The following is a 17,817-nucleotide window of genomic DNA, read 5'->3' on the forward strand; positions in this document are numbered from 1 at the left end:
TAATTTTGCCGCCCCCCTCTGGCTCCGCCCCCGACTCCACTGAGTTTGCCAGGTTCAATGGTTTAATTCAACCCTCTAACTGCTACATCTGCAAGACAGCTCGTTCATTTGAAAAACAGACTTACTAGCAGGATCACCAGGTGAATATAAAAGAGAAAACCTAAAAACAAAACTAATGCAGCCACCCATCTAAGAATTGGTAAGCTGCAGTATAATACATATTTTGTTTTACTTTAATACCACTTTAACTGGATAAAGTTAATCAAGTAATTCTGTTATACATCAATGTATAGGCAGATGATGGGAAGGAAGGCGTTAAAACAGGAGATAGACTGGAGTAAAGCTACTTCCAGTGCTGGCAAGGAGAGAGAGAGACGGGGTGAAAGAGAGAGGTCGAGAAAGAGGCAGGGAGGGAGAGAGAGAGAGAGAGGTCAGGGAGAGAGACATGGGGTGACAGAGAGAGGTTAGGGGGAGAAGGGGGTGTCAGAGAGAGAAAAAAAGGGGGGTCAGAGAGAGGGGTCAGAGAGAGAGGGGTCAGAGAGAGAGAAAGAGAGAGGGGTCAGAGAGAGAGAGAGAGAGGGGTCAGAGAGAGAGAAAGAGAGAGGGGTCAGAGAGAGAGAAAGAGAGAGGGGTCAGAGAGAGAGAGGGGTCAGAGAGAGAGAGGGGTCAGAGAGAGGGGTCAGAGAGAGGGGGGGGGGTCGGGAGAGGTGAGAGAGAGAGAGAGAGAGAGGTCAGGGAGAGAGAGACATGGGGTGACAGATAACAGGGAGATAGAGAAAGAGAAAAGGGGGTTAGAGAGAGAGATGGGGGTCAGAGAGAGAGGTCAGGGAGAGAGACGGGGTGACAGAGGTCAGAGAGATAGAGAAAGGGGGGTCAGAGAGAGAGAGGGGGGCATCAGAGAGAGAGGGGTCAGTCAGAGAGAGAGAGGGGTGTTAGACAGAAAGAGAGGGGGGCATCAGAGAGAGAGAGGGGGTAAGAAAGGGGGTGTCAGAGAGAGAGAGAGAGGGGTCAGAGAGAGAGAGAGAGAGGTCAGAGAGAGAGAGAGAGGTCAGAGAGAGAGAGAGAGAGGTCAGAGAGAGAGAGAGGTCAGAGAGAGAGGGGGAGAGAAAGAGGGGGGTCAGGGAGAGAGACAGGGGGTGACAGAGAGAGGTTAGGGAGAGAAGGGGGTGTCAGAGAGAGAAAAAAAGGGGGGTCAGAGAGAGAGGGGGTCAGAGAGAGAGAGAGGTCAGAGAGAGAGAGGGGTCAGAGAGAGAGAGAGGTCAGAGAGAGAGAGGGGTCAGAGAGAGAGAAAGAGAGAGGGGTCAGAGAGAGAGAAAGAGAGAGGGGCAGAGAGAGAGAAAGAGAGGGGGGTCAGAGAGAGAGGGGGGTCAGAGAGAGAGAGGGGTCAGAGAGAGAGAGGGGTCAGAGAGAGAGAGAGGGGGGGGGGTCGGGGAGAGGTGAGAGAGAGAGAGAGAGAGAGAGAGGTTAGGGAGAGAAGGGGGTGTCAGAGAGAGAAAAAAAGGGGGGTCAGAGAGAGAGAGAGGTCAGAGAGAGAGAGGGGTCAGAGAGAGAGAAAGAGAGAGGGGGCAGAGAGAGAGAAAGAGAGAGGGGTCAGAGAGAGAGAGAGGGGTCAGAGAGAGAGAGAGGGGTCAGAGAGAGAGAGGGGGGGGGGGGTCGGGGAGAGGTGAGAGAGAGAGAGAGAGGGGGAGAGAGACATGGGGTGACAGATAACAGGGAGATAGAGAAAGAGAAAAGGGGGTTAGAGAGAGAGATGGGGGTCAGAGAGAGAGGTCAGGGAGAGAGACAGGGGGTGACAGAGGTCAGAGAGATAGAGAAAGGGGGGTCAGAGAGAGAGAGGGGGGCATCAGAGAGAGAGGGGTCAGTCAGAGAGAGAGAGGGGTGTTAGACAGAAAGAGAGGGGGGCATCAGAGAGAGAGAGGGGGTAAGAAAGGGGGTGTCAGAGAGAGAGAGAGGGGTCAGAGAGAGAGAGAGAGGTCAGAGAGAGAGGTCAGAGAGAGAGAGGTCAGAGAGAGAGAGAGAGAGAGGTCAGAGAGAGAGAGAGAGGTCAGAGAGAGAGAGAGAGGTCAGAGAGAGAGAGAGAGGTCAGAGAGAGAGAGAGAGGTCAGAGAGAGAGAGGTCAGAGAGAGAGAGGTCAGAGAGAGAGAGAGAGATCAGAGAGAGAGAGGGGGGGTCAGAGAGAGAGAGGGGGTGTCAGAGAGAGAGAGAGGGGGGGTGAGAGAGAGAGAGAGGGGGGGTGAGAGAGAGAGTGAGAGAGGGGGTGACAGAGAGAGGGGGTGACAGAGAGAACAGGGAGATAGAGAAAAGGGGGGTCAAAGAGAGATGGGGGTCAGAGAGAGGTCAGGGAGAGAGACAGGGGGTGACAGAGAGGTCAGGGAGAGAGAGAGAAAGGAGCGTCAGAGAGAGAGAGAGAGAGAGAGGGGGGTGAGAGAGAGAGAGAGAGAGGTCAGAGAGAGGGGGGGGGGTCAGAGAGAGAGAGGATCAGAGAGAGACATGGGGTGACAGAGAACAGGGAGATAGAGAAAAGGGGGGTCAGAGAGAGAGATGGGGGTCAGAGAGAGGTCAGGGAGAGAGACAGGGGGTGACAGAGGTCAGGGAGAGAGATAAATGGGCGTCAGAGAGAGGGGGGCATCAGAGAGAGAGAGAGAGAGAGGGAGGGGCATCAGAGAGAGAGAGAAAGAGAGGGGGCATCAGAGAGAGAGAGGGGGCATCAGAGAGAGAGAGGGGGCATCAGAGAGAGAGAGAGAGAGGGGGGGGCATCAGAGAGGGGGCATCAGAGAGAGAGGGGGCATCAGAGAGAGGGGGAATCAGAGAGAGAGAGAGGGGGGCATCAGAGAGAGAGAGATGGGGAATCAGAGAGAGAGAGAAATAGGGGGGTCAGAGAGAGAGAGAGAGAGGGGGGGTCAGAGAGAGATAGAGAGAAAGAGGGGTCACAGAGGTCAGAGAGAGAGGGGGGGTCAGAGAGAGAGAGAGAAAGAGAGGGGTGACAGAGGTCAGAGAGAGGGGGGGTCAGAGAGAGAGAGAAGGGAGAGGGGGGGTCAGAGAGAGAGAAGGGAGAGGGGGGATCAGAGAGAGAGGGGGGGTCAGAGAGAGATAGAGAGAAAGAGGGGGGTTAGAGAGAGAGAGAAGGGAGAGGGGGGGGTTAGAGAGAGAGGGGGGGGGGGTCAGAGAGAGATAGAGAGAAAGAGGGGGGTTAGAGAGAGAGAGAGAAGGGAGAGGGGGGGTTAGAGAGAGAGGGGGGGGGGTCAGAGAGAGATAGAGAGAAAGAGGGGGGTTAGAGAGAGAGAGAAGGGAGAGGGGGGGTTAGAGAGAGAGGGGGGGGTCAGAGAGAGATAGAGAGAAAGAGGGGGGTTAGAGAGAGAGAGAAGGGAGAGGGGGGGTTAGAGAGAGAGGGGGGGGGTCAGAGAGAGATAGAGAGAAAGAGGGGGGTTAGAGAGAGAGAGAAGGGAGAGGGGGGGTTAGAGAGAGAGAGAAGGGAGAGGGGGGGTCAGAGAGAGAGAGAAGGGAGAGGGGGGGTCAGAGAGAGAGAGAGGGGGGGTCAGAGAGAGAGAAAGAGAGGGGTGACAGAGGTCAGAGAGAGGGGGGGGGAGCAGGCTCTGGTCAGTGAAAGTGATCACTCACTTGGAATGGTCCCTGGAGGCTCACTGGTTCATGCAGCAGTTTATCAGTGTGGCTGTTGGCTCGGCTGCTTGATTTTAATCTTCCCGCCCACCTCCCCTTCACAGACGGAGCTCACAGGAGGGACGAGGCTGGAGAGAAGTGTGAAGCTGCTTGGGGCAGACATGCTGGAGGTGGATTGGACGGAGCCCACAGGAGGGGCGGGACTTGGGAGAAGTGTGTAGCTGATCTGATGTGACATCATGATGTCAGAGCAGAGAGGGGGAATCAATCATTGCCGGACACACGTCAGGGCGGGGGAGCGCTCTAGGGGGGGGGCACTGTGTTTGTTGCACACGATGTCAGAGAGGAGAGCTGCGCGGGGGGAGGCGGGGGTTGGTGCTGCTGCTTGACACATATCAGAGTGGCTGCCTGGTGGATACTTGCAAGCTCTGTGGAAAGTGTAGGAGAGGAATAGACTAACCAGCGGCCGGGCGCCCTAGGCGGCAGTGCGCCCTAGGCGGTTGCCTAGTCCGCCTAGTGGTAGCACCGGCCCTGAGCACAAACATTTTAAAGGCAGCTAAAAGTCCTGTCCAGGACACTTCATATTTAGTCATTTTTTGGGCCTCTCTTGTTAATATGCTAATAAGAAGGGAGTAGTTAATATCCACTAATCGTGTGACGTCTGCCACCAAACGGATACCTAGATAAGGGATTCCTTCAGTGCTCCATGTGTATGTATAGGAGGTTTGTAGTTGTTTGCGAGTTTTTGGGTCTGCTCCTAGATCTAAGACTAATTACTTAGTGAAATTTACTTTGTAGTAAGATATTGCGCTAAAGGTTTTAAGAACTCTGTGTGTAGTTGGGTTCGTTAGAAAGATAATTATGTCATGCGCAAACAAATTTATGACATGGGAGTCAGAGTAGAAAGTAAAACCTGTGATTAGGGGGTGACGTTCTTATCGCTTCAGCTAGAGGTTCAATTAATAAATTAAAGATACTCGGGGACAGAGGACAGCACTGACGGGTCCCATTCGTGATTAAAAAGATACCAATATTGAGTATTGCTAAGGCTGCCATGGGAGGGGTGATTATTTTAGTTATCTCTGAAATTATACAGACAACGTGTTAAATGTATATACTCTCGCTTACGGTGCAGAGTATAATACTAGTATAGCTGCCAGTATAGGCCCAGTAAACCAAAAATTCTCCAGGACAGCTCGCATGTATTGCCAATAGATACGGTCGAATACCTTCTCCGCAATCCAAAGAGAGGATCAGAGACACCCGACCGGCCCCAGCATGTTGGATCAAATCTATGACTTGTCTAGTCGCATCAGATGCTTGGCGTCCAGTTTTAAATCCAGTTTGATCCAGTTATATAAGGGTAGGTAGTATATGAGTTCGTCTATAGGCAATAATTTTAGCAATTTAAGGTCTATATTCAGCAACGATATAGGCCTATAGTTAGCTGGGCAAGTTGGATCCTTTTCAGGTTTAGGTATCGTTACTAAATAAGCCTGTAACATCTCTGGGGGAAATGAGGCCGAGGCTGCCGCCTCTGCAAGCACCGGAGAGAGATTCAGACTGATAATATCTTGAAACTGTTTATAATAGACCATCTGGTCCTGGAGATTTTCCTAGAGGTAGTGATCTGATAGCTCTGCAAATTTCGTTGAATTAAATATTTGTGAGTTAACTCTCCACATATAGGCGGGATTAGGTGTGTACTCCTCCAGTATAGATATTGAGACAGGAGCATGGTCTGACCATGTAATGTCATGTATACTAGAGGAGGACACTGCCTGAAGTAGGACCTTGTCCACCAACACCATGTCCAATCTCGAGTATGAGTTATGACAAGCTGAGTGAAAAGAAAAGTCTCTCTCCTTTGCATGTTGGCACCTCCAAACATCATAAACATCCTCCTAGTGGAATAGGGGGTTGGAGCGCTAGGTGAAAACGTGAGGGCTTAGCTGTCAAGTCCATGGCTGGCTCAGCTGTCAAATTGAAATCACCACATATGATCAGGGATCCTTTTCTGGTTTTAGCAATTTTGGGGAAAAAAAAAAAAAAAAGCTTTTTCGCAAACCGAAGTTGATGTTTATTTGGCGCGTAAGCATTCACGATTGTATACGGTTTACCATTGATATCGCACAAGAGGCTCAAGAACCTGCCTTCTGGGTCTTGGATAGAACTAAGTAGTCTGAAATGTGTAAAATGGACCCTCGCGCCACTATGTGCTAGACGTGAAATGGATCTACGTGCATCAAAATAAAATATATAACAAAGTATAATGTAACAATCGTGGAATAACAAAAGTGCAAGTGCTGCTAAATAAAACAAAAAATGCTGCGGGACAAAATAGTAAACACAAACTATCACTTGAATAAATAAAAAAGAGTCCTGCGCAAATAATACCACAAAAAATGAATAATGTATAAAAATGTGAAAAAAACAAGAGTCAATGAAAATGTTTCAAAATAAACACACCAATAGTGTAAGTGTGTAGTGAAAAAGCACTGGAGGAAGAACAGGACCAAATGTTCCAAAAGATCAGGCTCCCAGAACTCTCACCTCAGAGATGGAATAATAAGGCAAAAGAAAATAATTCCAATGGACTTCTCCTTCACTTCTCTGTGCACAATCATCAAATGGTATAAACTTCTACCACTAGAGGGCCGATTCAACCTCTTATGAGTAATGCTGCAGCATATGTATCCTCGTGGTGTGAAACTTAAAGAAAACACAGAGGGGAAGGGGGAAGGGAGAGAGAAAGGGGACTCCAATAGTGTAGTGGTTTCCAAAACTGAATAAATTTATTTAAGAGAAAGCAAATGGACTCTCACATTTAAAAAGAAAATATCAAACAGAAAGAGATCTGGCGTATACAGCCAGTCTTACGCTTGTTCCGGTATTCCTACGGCCACTCCCTACGCGTTACGTCACCACGTGACTTCTTCATGGGGGTGACTTCTTCTCCATGAAGAAGTCACGTGGTGACGTAACGCGTAGGGAGTGGCCGTAGGAATACCGGAACAAGCGTAAGACTGGCTGTATACTCCAGATCTCTTTCTGTTTGATATTTTCTTTTTAAATGTGAGAGTCCATTTGCTTTCTCTTAAATAAATTTATTCAGTTTTGGAAACCACTACACTATTGGAGTCCCCTTTCTCTCTCCCTTCCCCCTTCCCCTCTGTGTTTTCTTTAAGTTTCACACCACGAGGATACATATGCTGCAGCATTACTCATAAGAGGTTGAATCGGCCCTCTAGTGGTAGAAGTTTATACCATTTGATGATTGTGCACAGAGAAGTGAAGGAGAAGTCCATTGGAATTATTTTCTTTTGCCTTATTATTCCATCTCTGAGGTGAGAGTTCTGGGAGCCTGATCTTTTGGAACATTTGGTCCTGTTCTTCCTCCAGTGCTTTTTCACTACACACTTACACTATTGGTGTGTTTATTTTGAAACATTTTCATTGACTCTTGTTTTTTTCACATTTTTATACATTATTCATTTTTTGTGGTATTATTTGCGCAGGACTCTTTTTTTATTTATTTAAGTAGTCTGAAAGCTACTGTGTTCTTGATCGCTATAAGTACCCCTTTTCATTTGTGAGGGGCTGAGGCAACAAAAATGTGTGGAATTTTTTTGTGGGTGAACGTAGGTGAAGCTGAGGCTTGGAAATGCATTTCCTGTATACAGATTAGGTCGCTTGCCAATTTGAGGACCTCTTTCCACAGGAAGCCACGCTTAGCAGGGTGGTTGAGTCCTCGCACATTGAATGACGTTACTCTAAATGTCATAACAAAGAAAAAGCACATTATAGAGGTTGCCTTTCAGATTTGGAAATCCACAGCACTTGGATTTATGTGGACCATTGGTGCTATAGGTGATGCTGTCCTTCAAGGTCCCAGGAGAGGTTCCAGAAGGCCTGGGGGTAAAAAAAACATACATCTGGCGAGATAAACCAATGTGGAAGAACAAAAACATAAAAACATAACCAAGTCCATTTCAATTTTTGACAGCAAGGCCAATTCTTGCTTTCATCAAGAGTACATCTATAAGGTTACAGTGTGAAGGCAACCAAAAAATCTCTAATCTTGTGGCCTCTTCATACAGACTGGCTCCCTAAGCCTTTGTTTTTATAAAATGAGGGAAAGTCATTTTTTTGGCTTTATAAATGTCATTATTGCTGCAGCAGATTCAATACACGGTACAGATGTGCCACTTTACATTCAGACTAAGGGGACTCCCCCCCCCGGCACTATATTTAAAGGATTTTTTTTATTTTTATTTATTTCACTTTAAGCATTACTGTAGTAAATTCCTGCTCATTTAAAAATTATGTTTTTTTACAAACATTTATTTTCATTGATGCATGTCCCCTAGGGCAGTACCCGAACAACCATAACCATTGTATGCCCAATTACTAGCATATAAGCCTTCAGAATGGGCACTTTTGAATTTTTCAGTTCAGGTCCCATAGACTTCAAAGGGGTTCATTATCTGGTTCCGAACTTTTGCAATGTTCGAAAGTTCTGCTTCAAATCAAACAGGGGGTCATTTGGCCCATCTCTACACTGGATTTATGGAGCTTCTGGGATTCAGCTTGCAGCGAATGTTAGGCATTACTAGACCTAAGCACCTGGGGAATGTGCTTTGGATTTCATTCCCCATGCCTGGGTCTAGCAAGATCTCTGACAGAACAATTCTCCCATGGTTACTTCTGTTTACTGGCTGTGCTGGGTGGAGGGATATGTCTGTATAGTCTCAGACCCAAGTCACTGAGTGCAGTCTCAGGAGATGGGAGGCAGCGGTGTGGGACCTCTGCAACTTGCCTCATGTAAACATTTAATATACCACTGATTACTGAATACCAATATTATCAGTCCTGACCCTTACACTGTATAATTTATATTGTACATTACATACACCCAACCTCTGCACTATATGCTCTGTTCATTACATTCTCCTGACCCCTGCACTATATACTCTATGTTGTACATGACATCATTATTATTCTATATAGTCCTATCTGTAGTATCTTATACAGTGTGTTGTACATTACATAGTCCTAACTTCTGCTCTCTCCCCTCTACCCACTGCTATATATAAACATAATATGTGTTCTCTTTTGTTACACCCATTTTCTACCAGCGGAACATTTTGATTGGAGCACAGACTTTTACATTTTGATAATAATGTGATAACATCCTCAACCTTTGGAACCTTAAACAGAAAGTGATAATGGGGGAGGAGTCAATAACCCAATGATGGGGGTCTTCAGGATCAGTCCAGTCTTCATCTTGGTTGTTCTCCCCCCATCCTCACTCTCTGACCTCTGGTGGGGCTCAGCCCCGCTCTTATTCATGACTAAATCATGGCGTAAATAAGGAAGTGCAGGACTTCTTGTGTTGGGAAGATGGCAATGAGTGATAGAGGGGGAGGGGACACTCGTCCTATAATCCCCTCATCACTGTCACTCCTATAAAAGTCAGTTCTCGTTGTTTCCTCACTCTCTGACTAAGGTCCATGAATAAAGAAATGATCTGGTAGGAGATCAGAGGACCCATTTACTAGTTACCTTGAGGGGGGAATTGTAAGATCCTCAGAGACAAAGCTGCTTGATGTGGGCGGAGTCCTGGTTTAGGGGAACCAATCAGCTCATGTCTAGTAATAATCTTTGTATTTCTATTTTAGTAGATGGACGGGAGATGAGGAAAACCTCAGAGGATTGTCTCACTTTGTCTCCAGACTGTAAAGTAGAAGATGAGGACATCACACAGTATAGTCCAGGAGAAAACCCGACTACCTCAAATGTCCATCCGGCACCACACAGTGTAGATGGACCATCGTATTCCTCTTATCCTGAGGAACCTCAGACTGTGAGGGATGGGGCCATCCTTCCAACAGAGAAGAGGTTTTCATGTACTGAGTGTGGGAAGTGTTTCCACTATAAATCCAGTCTTAATGTTCATAAAAGATCTCACACAGGGGAGAAGCTAAATCCCTGCTCTGAGTGTGGGAAATGTTTTTCACAGAAGTCTGATCTTCACAGACACCAGAGCTCTCACACAGGCGAGAAGCCGTATTCCTGCCCTGAGTGTGGGAAATGTTTTTCACAAAAGTCCAGTCTTCACAAGCATCAGAGATCTCACACGGGGGAGAAGCCGTATTCCTGTCCTGAGTGTGGACATTTTTTTTCACAAAAGTACAGTCTTTACAAACATCAGCGATCTCACACGGGGGAGAAGCCGTATTCCTGTCCTGAGTGTGGGAAATGTTTTTCAGATAAGTCCAATCTTTACACACATCAGAGATCTCACACAGGGGAAAAGCCGTATTCCTGTCCTGAGTGCGGGAAATGTTTTTCAGATAAGTCCAGTCTTTACACACATAAGAGATCGCACACGGGGGAGAAGCCATTTCCCTGTTCTGAGTGTAGGAAATGTTTTTCACAGAAGTCCTATCTTTACACACATCAAAGATCTCACACAGGGGAGAAGCCGTATTCCTGTCCTGAGTGCACAAAATGTTTTTCGGACAAGGCCAATCTTAACAAACATCAGAGATCTCACACGGGGGATAAGCCATATTCCTGTCCTGAGTGTGGAAAATGTTTTTCAGGCAAGTTTGGTCTTTACACACATCAGAGATCTCACTCAGGAGAGAAGCCGTATTCCTGTCCTGAGTGTGGGAAATCTTTTTCAAGTAAGTCTGCTCTTTGCACACATCAGAAAACTCACACAGGGGAGAAGCCGTATTCCTGTCCTGAGTGTGGGAAATGTTTTTCACAAAAGTCGCATCTTTACAACCATCAGAGATCTCACACGGGGGAGAAGCCGTATTCCTGTTCCGAATGTGGGAAATGTTTTTCACAGACGTCTGATCTTTACAAACATCAGAGATTGCACACGGGGGAGAAGCCACATTCCTGTCCTGAGTGCGGGAAATGTTTTTCACAAAAGTCCAGTCTTTACAAACATCAGAGATTGCACACGGGGGAGAGGCCGCATTCCTGTCCTGAGTGTGGGAAATGTTTTTCCGACAAGTTCGGTCTTGACACACACCGGAGATGTCACACGGGGGAGAAGCCATATTCCTGTCCTGAGTGTGGGAAATGTTTTTCACAGAAGTCCGCTCTTTGCACACATCAGAGATCTCACACAGGAGAGAAGCCATATTCCTGTCCCGAGTGTGGGAAGTGTTTTTCACAGAAGTCTGATCTTTACAAACATCAGAGATCTCACACAGGAGAGAAGCCATATTCCTGTCCCGAGTGTGGGAAATGTTTTTCAAATAAGTCCAATCTTTATAGACATCAGAGATCGCACACGGGTAAGAAACCATATTTCTGACCTTGGTGCAGGAAATGTTTTTTAGATAAGTCCAATCGTTACAAACATCAGAACATCAGAGATCTCACACAGGGGAGAAGCTATGTTCCTCTACTTAGTGAGGAAATTGGTCCTCACTGAAGTGCTGTCTTCCTGTACATCAGGGATCCCACACAACCCTTGAGGTGTATTAGTGCCTTGAATGTGGGAAATATCTTCTATATGAATGTTGCTGGACATCTCATCACTCATGTGGGGAAGAAGCACACCCTGATATAAACCTCAGATATACTCCATGGCTGATCTTCATCATGTAATCCCTTGTACACACAGTCGGACATTCCGACAACAAAATTCGTCGGATTTTGTCCAAAACTTGTGTTGCATACACACGGTCGGACAAAGTTGTTGGAATATCCGATCGTTCGTAACGTGATGACGTTATTTCGTTACAACGGGACTACATTCAGGCTAGTAGCCAATAGCTTTGGTCTTGTAATTTGATCTGAGCATGTGTGGCACTTTGTCCGATCGGAATTCTCTACAAATGATCGGACAAAGTCCGATCGGATCATGTTGTCGGAAAATTTTATAGCCCAGCTCTAAAACTTTGTCGATCGGATATTCCAACGGAAACAGTCCGATGGAGCCCACACACGGTCGGATTATCCGACAACAAGGTCCGATCTGACATTTTCCGTCGGAATGTCCGACCGTGTATACAAGGGCTAAGAAACAGTCCATAAGGAGATCAGAGATCACCAAAGACATGGATGAAGTGTTGTACCGTGTTGGCCATTGATAACAGTAGAAAAATAAAAATTCATTACCTTTCACAGTACATTTTGTGGTCTAAACTTTCATAAAACGCTTTAGTTTAAAAACAAAAAACAAAAAAAAAAGGTTGAACGAATTTGCCCAGCTGTGATGAATATTGGGCATACTTTATTTCATACAGTGATTTCTCTGGCTCCATCTGGTGGCCATAATGCGGTATTGTGCTGCTTTTATTGATTGAAGTATTTCCAGGAAAAATACTCCATTGTGTCCACTAGACATGTGTAATTCATTTCGGTCCGAATACATTTGGATGAACTTTTTATTGAAGAAAGAGGAGGAACCGGGCGGGATTATTGCGGTGCTATAGAATCAATTTAAAAAGGAAAGGAAATGCCCCCCTTAGTGGGGGAGTACAAGGACAGAGTAACTATATAGTATAAAATTAGAAAAAAGCTTTATTAAACATAGTGATAAAAGCAATGTCAAAATTTTTGAAATTACAAATACCAATACAATGATTAGGGATACAATGTCCACATTTCGTCAATTAATTCAAATCGAGAGATTCTTGGCTGTTCTGATGGAGTCCCAACATGTTTCATCTAAACAAAGGCTTCTTCAGGGGAGCCAATAATTGACATAAGATGGTTGTAAAACAAAAAGAGATTCACTGTAAATAAAATACAACAAAATTTGGGAATTAGGTCTTAAAGATAGAGTGCAGCCCAGACCCTGAATGCTCACATAAATTTCAAAGAAATATCAATAAGCTTAGAAAGGCTTATGCTTATAATGAGTACTATGCCTACCTATCTCCAACCAAGAGCCCAGCCAACACGATTAGATAGGGACACCTTTAAAACAAGCAGAGCGGACCAATAGAGAAATCCCCAAAAGATGGCTGCAGGAGATAAACGGAACAGACAAATGCCCACTATCGTTAGAATTCATAGGGCCAAATAGGCTCCCATTGTCAGATTACCGTGCGAAAGGAAATAACGGTGTGTTTTAAAGTTAAAGGACATTAAAAGCCTACCTGAACAGATTAGTATTTGGTGTATCTCATATATGGAATAAAAGTCTGCGGATAAACGAGTCCAAAATAGGATGCGATACGGATGTACAGACCTAAAGTGTAATTAATGAGAAGATTCCCCTAAATAAGGCTAGTATGTGAATGACAAATAAATTTATGGGTAAATAAAAATAATTATAAGAGGTAGTTAGGTTATGATTTTAAATATGGCATTATGCTCAAATTACTCAAATAAGCTGCTAGAAAAAAGGCTTACCATGGACTAACAAAAGGGAGGAATTGCAATGCTCCACTAGACTCAATGCTAGAGCATACTGTGATTGAAGAGTCTAACAATAGATTGCAGCAATCAAGTCAATCAGCCAGCACGGAATGATCCTATGGATACAGATATAAAAAAAAGGGGAAGAAAAGGAGGTTCCAAAAAATTAGAAATAAATGTGGCCAAAAAGTAGGAAGAGAGAAATGGACAGTGTGGATAGTCCATGCTCTGATCATCAAACTAACCTTCAACTCGTAGTGTCCAAGCTGTAGTGTCCTGCAAGGCCAACACACCTGCAAAGTGGGTGTGCCTTTTATCTCCCAAACACTCGGCGTCAGATCGCCTACGCCGAGTGAAAGCGGACGAAAAAGCAGGACTGCGCATGCGTCCCGGGTGGTGAAGCCTACAATCCCCATAGTACCCCGCGGCGGCGGCTCCGTAACCATGGAGACCTGAACGCCGCCGTGGGCATATACGGAGATCGCGGAAATAGCAGCATAAGAGGTTCGCTGTAAACAGCAAACAGCTGCCAGTCAACAACCACAACGGGACATGTAGCTCGAACAGGGCAGCCTGCATTTGAGCGGGTCGGGCTTCCACACAGCCCGACCCGTGCGTCCATACAGGCACCAGTCATGGGGAAAAAAGGAAAGGTTCACTCCCAAAGGAGGGTCCCCATCAGGAGGATGGGCTCAAGGAGGAGAGGAATGTGTGGCTAATGAAACTAAAGAGAATATGAAAAGAGTGATATTCCAAGAATAGATAAATAATAATCAAATAGGTCAGCGGACAGGGTAATGGGCTGCACTTGTAGACCACAATCCACATAAATGCAATAACAATATATACAGAAATCATAATGATATAATCATAATCAAAAAATGTATAGATCAAAACCCAGTTATTGATATAGTAGAAACAGTTGATTAATCATTGGGTAACATGCATTAGTATAGCACAAGTGTGGGTACCATATCAACATGATCAAGAATGGCAAAAGAATAAATAATGAAGCACATATAAAGATCTTAGACATCCTAGACACCAATATAGTACTGTATAATGGTCTTTAATAAATCAAACATTAGTGCAAAAAGTGAAAAACACAAATAACAAAAAAAACGTAGACACGCACAGACATATAAACATACAATCACACAGTCACACAAACAAACAAACGAACACACTCAGAAAAAAAAAAAGGAAGGGGGGGAATTGAGGAGGAGGGGGGCCAAAAATCGTATAGCAATTTATGAAAAGCTGGTTCCAGATTCAATGGAATATAGATCTTAGTGCAAATTATGTTAAGGGCTCATTTATATATTGTATAGATGGATACTTCTAGATGCAAATTAGTTTTTTAAAATCAAAATTAGTTTAAAGAAAATGCTTGTAAGTTATGTATTCATATAGACCCGGGTTTCTTGTGGCCTCTAAAGTGTATATCCATTTTGTTTCGAGTTGCAAAAGGCGGGTATCGATTTCACCCCCTCGAGCACGGGAGGGTTCATGCTCAAGGGCCGAGAAGTACACACCATTAGGGTCAAAATTATGAACGAGACCTATATGTCTATTCAGTGCTGTAGTGCACAATCGTTTGAATAATGGTAACATATGGTCTCTGATCCGTTTAAAAAACGGGCGCTTAGTTTTGCCGATATAAAAACATCCGCAGGAACAACTTGCGAAGTAGACTATTCCTACAGTTTTGCATGTTACATTGTATCTGATGGTGTGAAGAGACCCATCAGGTAATGTGGTGTGTGGTGACTTAGAGATAAAACGACAAACGTCGCAGTGGCCACACGGGTATGTGCCAGTGCGATTTAATTTGGTAGGTTGTCGCATATCAAAGTGACTTGTAACTAGTCGATCTTTCATAGACTGTGACCTACGATATGTGAGTTGAGGGTATGGTTTGATGTACTTTTGAATTGTTTGGTCAGCCAAGAGTAAAGGCCAGTACTTGATAAGAATTGCCTTCATCTGATTGTGTTGCCGGGAATACTGAGTAATGATACGTAAAGGTGGATTCGAAATGGATTTTGGTTTAGGGTAAATTAGGTCGTTTCGATTTAGTTTAATCACTTTATTATAAGTGCGTTTAAGTAATGATTTGCTGTAGCCCCGCTGATTTAGTCTAGTGGACAGATCTTTTGCAGCTACTTGAAAATCCTGGTCTTGAGTGCAGTTTTGGCGAAGACGTAAATATTGGCTGTAAGGGATACTATTTAATAGTGATCTGGGATGTGCACTTGCGGCGTGCAAAATGGTATTGCCTGCTGAAGGTTTGCGATAGAGAGATAAATTGATTACACCTCTATTGTCTAATTTGATACATAAGTCAAGGAAATTGACGTGAGTCTGGCTATACTCCATTGTAAACTTCAAATTGAATTGATTGTTAGCTAAACAATCAAAAAACTCATGTAAGTCGTCACGGTACCTGTCCAAAGGATCAGGATATCATCGATATAGCGATGCCAACCCAGGATGAACTGACTCAAATCCTGGAGATGGTCACTAGAAAAAATTTGTCGTTCCCACCCCCCCAGGTACAGATTGGCATAGGAAGGGGCACATTTGGTGCCCATTGCTACACCCTGTACCTGGAGGTAGTGGGAACGATCAAACATGAAAATGTTATGAGTGAGGATAAACTCCAGAAGTTGGAGCACAAACCCATCATACGCTTCAGAGGATGGTCCTCTTTCTCTCAAGAAAGAATGTATGACTTGAATACCCAAACTTGGGATGAGGTGTGTTGACAAATTTCTGCCCGACCTGGTTTCTCTTCTTTCTCTGTATGAACTTTTTATTATTCGGATGTATCCGAATCTCTGAAAGAAATAGTAACAAATAGTATTGAATTCCGTTGAAATCCATTAAAATTAGTTTATTCATTTTCTAACGAATTCCAAATTGTCTGAATGGATCAGTCGAAAAACAATCAACCGAGTCAAATTCTGTGTGAAAAAATAGCTGGTTTTTAAGCAGCGGGCCGCCCACATCCTTGACAACCATTAGTCTTCATCTGTCAGTGGGCTTCCCCACTGACAGATGAATGTAAAGATAAAGAATGCTGGCATTTCCAGGCAATATAAAAATGTTAAAAAAAAAATTACCATTTTCTTTTAAATTGGCGTTGGGTTCCCCCCCCCCCCAAAATCCATACCAGACCCCTATCAGAGCATGCAGCCTGGCAGGTCAGGGAAAGGGGGGGCGAGTGAGCGCCCCTCTTCGTAATCATACCAGGCCCCATGCCCTCAACATGGGGGTTGGATACTTTGGCCCCCACCTCAAACCACCCTGCCCCAATGTTGATGGAGATAGGGGCCCCTTCCTGACAACCCTGGGCTGTGGTTGTTGGGGTCTGCGGGTGGGGGGGCTTATTGGAATCTGGAGGTCCCCTTTTCAATAAGTGGGCCCCCAGATCATGGCCCTCCCCCATGTGAATGGGTATCAGGTACATTCCCCAAAAAAGTGTCAAAATAAAAACCATAGGTTTTGACACATCGTATATTAAAAAAGAAAAAAAGTGTCCCTCAAAGTACATCCATCGTTAATCACAAAGCCTGCTACCTGAAAAATTGCAAAAAACACTTTACCTCCTAAGAGGTTATCAGCCATATGCTGTCTCTTCGCCTTGGCACTTCATATACAGACAAGGGTTAAAGCCACCCGGTTATGTCACTCGTGGCACCGCCACTTCTGACGTCACATGGGGCGGTGCCACCGGGTGACATAACGAGGTAGTCCTGCCCCTTGCCTATATAACCGCTTTCAAAGTGAACAGAGGGCAGGCCGTGGGTTGCCGCTAAGGAGGCAAAGTGTTTTTTTCAATTTTTCTATTTCTCTTATATTCACCGACCGACACAGCTCCTCTCTTAGACCATTGGGTTGTATACCTTTCCCTTTAGGAGACACTAGGCAAAGTTGTAACACAACACTCAGAACTTTCAGTTCCACCCAGAGGGCGGTCCCCTAGGTATCAACCCTCCACCCTGCCTTGCAGTAATCAGGTTTTTTTGCCTAGTGAAGGAGACAGACCTAGGAATCCTGAGGGTCCATAGGTCCGTGTTTTGTTAATGAAGAAGCTTCGCTTTTTGGGCAAGATGAATGATCCTGTGATCTTCTATCAACAGCTGGCTGGGTGACAGGCTGGTTCACTTATTCTTGTAGTCTCCCCAGTCCGGCCATCGAGCGTGTGCAGGTCGCAACTAAGGCTCGGCAGGCCATGACATACCTCAGCTCCAGAGGTGGTCGGTGAGCTTTTATGCTCCGGGGCATACATATGACCGGGCTACTGATGTCTGGATCACAGTATGCCGGGCCAGCAGCTACCCTGTAACTGTTCAGTGAGTAGATCTACAATGGAATGTCTTCCAGATCTGCAGGACTGGTAAGTACAGCTCTCCCTGCCTCGGTGGGACTGAGCAGCTGGGCATTCCCTGGGAGGTCGATTCAGGGGTCTCCACACCTCCCTTTCCCTTGTCCCTATCTTCCCTCTCTCCCCCCTCCAGGGGGAATGCTGCATGTGGCTGCTGAGCGGTGTATGTGTGACTATACAGGGGCTCCGTGGGCTCTCACCTGATATGGGGGGGCTGGCTGATGGCGGTGGTCCTGGGTCCTGTGTATTGTCCCCTGGAAGGTGCCTGTGAGGGTCTGCTGTGAATGGTGCAGGGCTGTGGCTTTGCAGGGTTTTTTTTTATTTCTACCTCATGGCGATGCTTGGCGGCCATTTTAGGTGTGGGCAGAGCAGGCTGACTGTCTGGACTTCAGCGGCCATTTCCTATGTGATTC

General features: G+C 45.5%; 2 protein-coding genes across 4 annotated transcripts in view; one reads left to right on the forward strand and one right to left on the reverse strand.

The window, feature by feature from the left end:
- The window catches only part of LOC143989549 (uncharacterized), a 157,571-nt gene extending 145,808 nt beyond the window's left edge, over positions 1–11,763 (forward strand). Inside the window, exon 8 of one of the 2 annotated variants that reach the window (XM_077489724.1) lies at positions 9,300–11,763. In XM_077489724.1, the coding sequence (XP_077345850.1) occupies positions 9,300–10,957 (1,658 nt within the window). In that variant the 3' untranslated portion in view covers positions 10,958–11,763. The remainder of the gene's footprint in view (positions 1–9,299) is intronic. The other variant, XM_077489725.1, reaches the window with a different exon arrangement.
- LOC143989605 (uncharacterized) overlaps positions 1–17,817 on the reverse strand; it is a 270,608-nt gene that overhangs the window by 115,315 nt on the left and 137,476 nt on the right. The window lies entirely within an intron of this gene.

Source organism: Lithobates pipiens, unplaced genomic scaffold (genome assembly GCF_037356315.1).
Source record: "Lithobates pipiens isolate NorthernLeopardFrog02 unplaced genomic scaffold, aLitPip1_a1.2 Scaffold_18, whole genome shotgun sequence".
In the NCBI taxonomy this organism is placed as follows: domain Eukaryota; kingdom Metazoa; phylum Chordata; class Amphibia; order Anura; family Ranidae; genus Lithobates; species Lithobates pipiens.